Source organism: Helobdella robusta (genome assembly GCF_000326865.2).
Source record: "Helobdella robusta unplaced genomic scaffold HELROscaffold_108, whole genome shotgun sequence".
NCBI lineage: Eukaryota > Metazoa > Annelida > Clitellata > Rhynchobdellida > Glossiphoniidae > Helobdella > Helobdella robusta.
The window spans coordinates 318,195-327,826 of record NW_008703610.1 but is presented as its reverse complement, the minus strand read 5'-3'; the positions used below and the strand labels follow the sequence as shown (position 1 = coordinate 327,826).

The window sequence follows — 9,632 nt, the reverse complement described above, 5'->3', positions numbered from 1 at the left end:
TTTATTAATCTATGAATTCATTTGTACGTTTATCCACTCCTATATCATTCATTCATTCACTCAATCATTCATTCATTCATTCACTCATTCATTTCTTCACTCGTTCATTTATTCATTCACACAGCCAATCTATCCGTCATTTTCCTTCACGGCTGGATCGCATGTCTTGAAAATTTTTAAAGTTGAATTAATTTTTTTGTACTGTTAATTATTATTATTGTTATTAATCATATTATTCATACTATTATCATTATTATTCGTATTATTATTATTATTATTGCTCATTTAATTTTTAGGTACGATAATGGCTTAAATGTTTATTCTATTCGCATAGTAAAAATAAAGAATGAGCAATAATAATAAAGTATTATTTCTACTACCACTATTACTACTACTAATAATAATACTAATAAAAATAATAATAACAACAATGATAATATATAAACAATAAATAATAAAAATGATAATGATTTCAAAAAGCATAGATATAGAAACTCAGTTTTTGTATATACCTATGCTTAAAACGAAAATTTTGCTTTATTTCTGAAAGCAATTTGATGAATTTATTTATCGCTTAATTGTCAAGCAGAAAATAAAAATAACAATACGCATGTTTCTACACACACACACACACACACACACACACACACACACACACCACACACACACATACATAATTAAATACATACAAACAAACATATAAACAAACATATATACATACATACATACATACATACATACATACCTACATACATACATACATACATACCTACAAACATACCTACATACATACAAGCATACCTACATACATACAAACAAACATACATACGTCCGAGAGAGAAACGAAGAAATGGTAGGTATGGAAAAAATGCTGAAAATGCCTGAAGACATACAAACATACGCGAAAACGGAAAGACCAAATGAGAGATCGTAAGAGTAAAAATGACAAAAAACGGGAAAGAGAGAGAGAAAAAGAGAAAAAGAGAGAGAGAAAAAAAGGGAGAGAGAAATGAAAGATAGAAAATGGTGAAAGAGAAAAAAGAATAATTAGAAGAAAGTGCTGATTGACGGACGTGAAGAGGTCAAATAGGAGAGAGAGAGAAAGACAGAGAGAGAGAGAAAGAGAGGGAGAGAGTTTGTTAGAAAGGTCATTACACTTAAATTTCTTTTAAATGTTTGCGGAGGTTAAGGTTGATGTTTATTGTTTCAATTCTCTAGTTGTCTGTCTGTTTATTTGTTTGTTTGTTTTTGGTTTGTCTGTATATTTATCTGTTTGTTTGTTTGTTTGTTTGTATGTTTGTATGTATGTATGTTTGCGCATTTGTATGTTTGTAATCATTTAGTATTTTAGTATTTGTCGTTTTTTGAACGTTCTTTGGCTTAAGATGCTACATTTATTAGTTGTCGTTTCATGGTTAGAATGTTTGCTGCTTTAGCTCTTCCTTTAGCATTAACATTTTTTTGTTTAGTTGGTTTATTTTGTTAAATTGTATATATATTTTTTTATCGGCTTATGTTTACGATGTTTTGCTTCATAATAGCAATATTATGATGTCAATCGTTATTTTGTTGTTTACAATGTTTATTTTGATGTCTATGTTTTTGTTTGTTATGTCGTCAAACGCTGCTAATATGATTATGTTTTTTTTGCTTTGTCCGTTTTATTTGTTGTATATATATTTTTGTTGTTGTTTGTGTTGTTTTCAGTGTTGTTATAGTTGTTGTTGTTGTTGTTGGCTATGTTTTTATAGTTTTGTTTTTTCATGTCAATGTTGTTTTTATTTATTTTTTTCTTCATGTTTTGTTTATGTTTCTATGTCTTAGTTAAATTTTTAGCTTCGTTTTTGTTGATGTTATACTTGTTTACGTTTTTTGTCTATGTTTTTTGTCTTTGTTTATTTTTTTTTGTTTTTTTTGTCATATTTTGCTGTCTATGTTTGTAATTTATGTTTTGTCTATGTTTTACAATTTCCTCTGTTGGTTGTATTTTATTTTTATTGGCTGATTGCTATCTAATTTGCTCAGTCGTCTAGTTTCTTTTTTTTATCTATAGCCACAAAAATGAAAAAAAACAAAGATACAAAAATTGCAAAAAAACATACAAGCATACATACAAATAAACAAACATAAATAGATAAAAACATATATACAAACGTCTTCCTTTGTACTTCCTTATATGTGTGGGATCTGATCCACCAGTGTATGGAACGACATGATGTTTTGGGTTGGAAGATCAACAATGTTTGTATGTATGTATGTATGTATGTATGTATGTATGTATGTATGTATGTATGTATGTATGTATGTATGTATGTATATGTGTGAATGTATGTACATATATGTGTGTGTATGGCATTGTAAAATCACAAATTGAACGATAAAATGTTATTCTTAGCTACAAAATAACTGAGACGTGTAATACAAATAAAAATACATAATAATAATAAAAAGAAGAAGATGAAGATGAAAAAGAAGAAAAAAAAGATGATGATGATGAAGAATATATATATATATATATATACAAAAAATAATTATAATAAATACAATAAAAATAGGCTAAAATGAGAAAAAACAAATTAATTGATTTGGATAAGGTCAGTTGTAGGATGGCGTGCATGTTTTTAAGTTTGTATATTTGTATGTATGTTTGTATGTATGTATGTTTGTTTGTGTGTACGTATGTTTTTTTGTTAGTTTGTTTGTTTTTATGTATGTAAATATTATGTAATTTTGTCTGTGTGTATGTTAGTTTGAGTATTCAAACTTTAAAATTTTGCCTTTTAAAAATTTCAAAAAGTTTTTCAAATTTTGAACTTTGTGGGATATAATGATGAAAATAAATTCTAAACGAAGATAGAGAAAAAGAAAGAGAGAGAGAAAGGGAGAGAGAGAAAGAGAGAAAGAAAGAGGGTGTGGCTATAAGATAATGATTACAATAAGACAACTATAATAGTTATATACACGCGATAGTTTGTCTTTGTTTTTGTTTTCAATGCTTTTCAATTCGATTGCTCCGAAAAAAAATGTATGTATGTGTGTATGTACGTGTGTATATGTGTGTGTATGTGTGTGTATGCGTGTGTGCGTGTGTTTGTGTATGAATTAATATGCTGACGTGTTTGTCTATTATCGATTTTACTTTTCATTCATTTTCTCATTCCAACCATCATCATCATTATCATCTTCTTCTTCTTCGTCATCGTCGTTGTCATCGTTAGGTTCATAATAATAATATTAATAGTAATAGTAATAATAATAATAATAATAATAATAATAATAATAATAATAATAATATTAAACGATAAATCACAAGAATAACAGTTAGTGTATTAATGACAACAATAATAATAACAACAGCAACAACAACACCAACAACACCAACAACAACACCAAGAATAATAATAACAACAATAACAACAACAATAATAATAATAATCTCACCATCTTTTCCTCTTGTTGTCGAACGTCAGCATGTTGTGCTGAATACTACGGCGACACGGCGAGTTATATGACGCCATCGTCGAAATTGTCGTTGCTGCTGTGGCTTCATTGTCTGTACGTGTGAGATGCCATGTGTGTGAGTATGTGCGTGTGTTTGTGTTTGCGTGTGTACGTGCGTGTGTCTGTTCCCGTGTGTGCGGGTGTTTCATTTTTTTGTTTTTTTTTTTGAGGGTTGACGTCATAACCGTTGCTTCTGTTTATTAATAATAACAACAACAACAACACGAACAATCGTATGGGAGCTTCTTAACAATAATAATAATAACAACAACAATTATTATTATTATTATTATTTTATGTTTATGTTACGATTTAACTAATTCAGTAATATCATCATCATACGCCATCTATTGCGACAGACATTCAAATGTATAATAACTATATTAAGACTGATTACATTTCTCGTTGTACGCATTTTATATCTATAATGGCGAGCATCGTAGACTACTTTCTCCTTTTAATTCATTTTATTTTATTTTATTTCATTGAATGTTTATTTCGCCCCTTTTTTGGAAAAAATAAAAGAGTTCCCATTATTATTATTATTAATTATAAACGCTAACCAAATAATTTGAACCGATTCAAAGGTATTTCTTCACTGTATAATGAACGTAGGCGATGCTGATGATGATGTTGTTGTTGTTGTTTTAAATCAAAGACGTTATTGATGTTGTTGTTGTTGTTGTTTGGGGTTGAGTTATTATTATTATTATTATTATTTATTATCATCAATGTCTGTAATGGAAGCGATAGTTTCAAGGAATCCATTGGTGATGATGTCGTGAGAATATTAGTAGTAGTTGTAATAGTAGTAGTTGTAGTAAGAGTAGTAGCAGTAGTAGTAGTAGTAGCAGTAGTAGCAGTAGTAGTAGTAGTTGCTATTTCGGCTGCTAATGGTGATGGCAATCAGATAGTTAATGTTGATATTGATGGAGTAGTAGTTGATGTAGTTGTTGTTGTTGCAGCTGTTGTTGTTATTGCTGCTGTTGTTGTTGTTATTGCTGTAGCTGCTGCGGCTGCTACAACAGCCACATAAAAAACCACAAATGCAGAAAAAATGGCAGAATGAGAAGATTAGTATTTTCTGCTACAATGCTTCAGGTTATTTGTATTAAAATTCTTCAGTCCTATGAGAATGTATGTCAAATATTTTTACCTACATACATACATACATACACACATACATACATACATACATACATACATACATACATACACACATACATACAAACATACATACATACATACATACATACATACATACATACATACATACACACATACATACATACATACACACATACATACATACATACAAACAAACAAACATACACTTTTGCAATCATACATAGAAACATATACATACCTAAAAACATCATGGATATATAATACAAACATATATACATGTACACATACATACGAACATACAAACAAACAAACAAACATACATATTTACCAACAAAAATACATAAAAACAAACATACATACAAATGTCTCAATGGCTTTTAAATCGATTCTATGTCACTCAAATCCTATAAAACTTCATTTATACGAATTTTCTAACAAAGAGATCGAATAAATAAAATAATAACAATAACTATGAAACATACATGCAAACAGACAAACATACATGCAAACAGACAAACGTACATACATAGACACACACGCTCACACACACATACTTGAATACCTACGGACAGACAAACAGATATACACAATCACACACGTATACATAAAAGAACACAAAAAACAAATTTAAATTTAAAACGTTTGACAATCACCAAGTTAAATGTCTCTATTATTTCCGTTATCATTTATGTGCATGTATGTGTGTTTTTGTTTGAGTGTACGTGTGTGTTTGACCCGTTTTTCTGTCATCCCTCTCTCTTTTTCTCTCTTTCTTTCTTTTTTTCCCTCTCTCTCTCTCTCTCTCTCTCTCTCTCTCTCAACTTTATCTATGGGTGTATCTGAATGTGCTAGTAGTTGTGTTTCTGTGTACGTGTAGATAGGTGTATGTGCAGCGCATGTGTGTGTGTTTTGTCTCATTGTTGTCTTTTTTCTTTCGTTCTCTCTCTCTCTCTCTCTCTTTTTTCTCTTTCTTTATTTGTTAAATGTTTGTCTCTGTCTTGTTTCATGTCGGACAATTGTAATGTAGGTGGATTGACGGAACGACCGACAAATAGGTAGATGGATGGATGAATTAATTAATTAATTAATGAGCGAATGAATGAATGAATGAATAAATAATAAACAATAATTTCATTCCACAACAAAAAATACATTCTTACCTCAACGATTATAACGAAAAACAATTTATCATTGTTATTATTATAATTATTATTATCTATTATTATTATTATTATTATTATTATTATTATTATTATTATTATTATTATTATTTTACTATGATTGCTATTTATTAATGTTTGACTATTTTTCATTTCATTATCATTATTATTGTTGATTCAAGTTATAAAAAAAAAAAAAAAAAACATGAAAAAAATGTTGATGCTTGATATAGCGAAAATAAAAAAGTTTGATCTCGTAAGCAACATTTATACAACTTCCATACATACATAAGTACATACATACGTACATTCATACATATATACATACATACATACATACATACATACATACATACATACATACATACATACATACATACATACATACATACTAAATAAAATGAATTTGAATGTTAGATCAGAAATTGAAAATATTAAAATGATTATGAGTTCGAATAAAAACAAATTAGATGATAGTGATCGCTCTGATGCGGTTATTCGAACTGAAATAGACAAACTGAAGAGTGAAATGAGCGATACTTTTGCCAGCATTGTCAAAAAAAATGTTGATGTTGTAAACAACGAGGTAAAATCAGTTCAGAAAACGTTACATGAAAACAGTGATTTGAAAGAAAGAGAATCAAATTTGATTGTGTTTTGTTTGCTGGAAAACAACAATGATCGTTCAAATGTTCTGAAAGTTCTTAAACATTTGTCAGATGATGTTTCAGATAGAGATGTTATTAAAGTGACTAGACTTGGCAAAAAAGATGAAAACAAAACTAGACCGTTGTTGATAAAACTAGTGGATGTTGCGATTAAAGATAGTATCATGAGGAACGTTTACAAATTGAAGTCAATAACGAATGAATTTGCACACATTGGTTTGAGTGTTGACCTAACCAAGGAACAAAGACAGGAATATAAAATATTTGTTAATGATGCTAAGATAAAGGAATCTGCGGATAAGGAGGGTTTTTTATACAGAGTAAGAGGTACGGTAGGAAAATGGAGAATAATAAAATTTCCCAAACGATTGGTGCAATAAATAGTTTTTGTGAATTAAATATGAATAAGATTGATTTAACAGGCAGTCATATAAAGAAAGATGTTAATATTATTTTGGGTTTATTAAATATATGATCAATTGTTTCAAAGTCTGATGTTGTTTATCAATTGATTCAAGAGGGATTGGACATTTTTGTTTTGGTTGAAACCTGGCACGGTTCATCAGATAATTTTTCAGTGAAGTTATCAATGCCACCAGGCTATAGATACGTAGATGTCCTTAGAGTAGATGATCCATTCCACGGAGGACTAATTATATTTTTTAGAATGCAATTTAAATACAAAACTATTGATCTTCCTAAATTTACTACGTTTGAAACTGTTGCTGTTAATTTTATAATAAATGGAATAAATTTTATTTTGTTGGCTTTTTATAGGCCAGGTTCAGCAAATGTGAACTCATTGTTTTTTGAAGAACTTTTTTGTTTGCTGGAAAATATAACTGTTTTAAATTCAAATATCCTGTTAGCAGGTGATTTTAACGTTCATGTGGAAAGACCAGATGATCGTCATGCCATCAATTTGATAGAAATTTTCGAAGCGTTTAATTTGAAGAACTTTGTAAATGAGCCAACTCATAGTCTTGGTGGCATACTTGATTTAATAGTTTGTTCACAGGATTTCCTTGTCACAAACATTAGAATTTTTCCCACTGACATTCATTCTGACCACAGTTTGATACATGCCGGACTACCACTGATGCGCAGATGTCCTAAAAAGGCTCGTAAATTGGTTAGATCTTGGAGACGTATAAATGAAGATGATCTGTTTATGTATGTCAAAAACTCGTTGTTATCGAAACCTTGCCAAAGTAATGATATTGATATTGAATTTGATAATTTAAACGAAGAACTTAAAAGGCTTGCAGACAAAATTGCACCTCTTCATATCGTTGAATATAGATGTGATGTTACTGCTCCATGGTATGATGAAGAATGCAAAATAGCTAAAAGGTATTGTCGCAAAATAGAACGAAAATATAGGCGTTGTATGCTATCTGTGTATCGAGATGAATGGACTACTGCTCTAAAGAATAAATTCAAGATTTTTTCTCAAAAAAGAAAAGCTTATTGGAAAAATTTAGTTATGGTGAATCGCAGTGCTCCTAAAAATTTATGGGATATTATAAATAAACTTTTTTGTAAACAAAGCAATAATGATATGTCTTATGATAATGTTTCCATAGATTCTTCTCAGTTCATGAAGTTTTTTGATGATAAAATTGAAAAAATCAGGCAAACTACTAATGTTGGTAATAGGCCAGTTTTTGATCAAATCAAGCTAGATAATGATTGTTTGTTGTCTGATTTTTTGATACTAACAGAAACTGATGTGAAAAAAATTATACTTGGTCTGCCATCAAAAACTTGTATATCAGATGCTTTTCCAACACATATTTTCAAGAAATATGTGGACCTGTTTATTGTTTTTCTTACAAGTTTTGTGAACTTAAGCCTAACGAGTGGCATTTTTCCTCGACTTTGTAAGCGTGCGGTTGTTCTACCAGTCTTGAAAAAACCGCATTTAGATAAAAATGATATGGCAAATTATAGACCAATTTCGAACATCTGTTTCATGTCTAAGATTATTGAACGGATTGTGGCTACAGAACTTCTAACTCACTTGAATAAACGTAAATTGATGCCTGTATATCAATCTGGGTACCGACGTCACCACTCAACAGAAACTGCTTTGATGTATGTATCATCGGAATTGTTCGCTGCAATTGACAAACAGCATGTTGCTCTGGTAACGTTTTTAGATATGAGTGCAGCATTCGACTGTGTTGACCACCAGATACTTTTAGACAGACTGGTTTATGATTTCGGAATTTCTGGTACTGTGTTTAGATGGCTACGATCATATCTGATGGGAAGAACTCAACAAGCTCTTTTTAATGGTGTATTGTCTGATGTGGGCACAATGTCTTCTGGGGTACCGCAAGGCTCGGTTCTGGGGCCGTTACTTTTTGTGTTATACACTGCAGAGCTTTTCGAAAATATTGATATTTTTGGTTTTAAGTACCATGCTTACGCAGATGATATTCAAATAGTAATTAGTGGTAATCCGGATACATTTCAGAGAGAGATAGACAAACTTGTTGAATGTCTGACCAGAGTCGATGAATGGATGTCAAACAACTGTCTCAAACTGAATCAACATAAATCGCAATTCCTTCCCATTGGCACTTGGCAACAAATGTCAAAACTCAGTATTGATTCAGTCATGATACAGAATGAGAGTATTACGTTTTGCAACAAGGCAGCAAATTTGGGTTGCATTCTTGATTCAGGTTTGATGATGAGTGATCATGTAAAGATGCTGACAAAATCGTGTTCCATACAGCTACAGAGATTGAAAAAATACGTAAATCACTGGATCAGTCGACAACACAGGCTTTAATACATGCATTTGTGCATTCAAGACTGGATTACTGCAATGGTTTATTTTATGGATTGTCAAAAAAGTCTATTGCTTCCCTTCAGTCTATTCAGAATAGAGCAGCCAAACTTGTTGTAGGTAGTTCAAAATATGATCATGTTACGCCAATTTTAAATGACCTCCATTGGCTTACAGTCAGGAAAAGAATTGTATATAAACAGTGTGTTCTAATGTACAAAGCTATTCACGGTTTGCTCCCAGAATATTTAGTGAAAAAAATTAAAATTAAACCAGTAATGTCGAGTGGTATGAACCTGAGATCAGACAATGGCATTATATTGGTTGTTCCTGATACTCAGTTACAGAAAGCATCAAGAGACATTGCAGTTTCAG

General features: G+C 30.4%; 1 protein-coding gene across 1 annotated transcript; it reads left to right on the top strand.

Annotated features, from left to right (window-relative positions):
- Window positions 1–6,189: 6,189 nt before the first annotated feature.
- Window positions 6,190–6,837, top strand: HELRODRAFT_183483 (hypothetical protein; the record flags this gene model as incomplete). Its single annotated transcript, XM_009012517.1, has 1 exon — window positions 6,190–6,837. The coding sequence occupies one exon, from the start codon at window positions 6,190–6,192 to the stop codon at window positions 6,835–6,837; it is 648 nt and encodes a 215-aa protein (XP_009010765.1).
- Window positions 6,838–9,632: the final 2,795 nt, after the last annotated feature.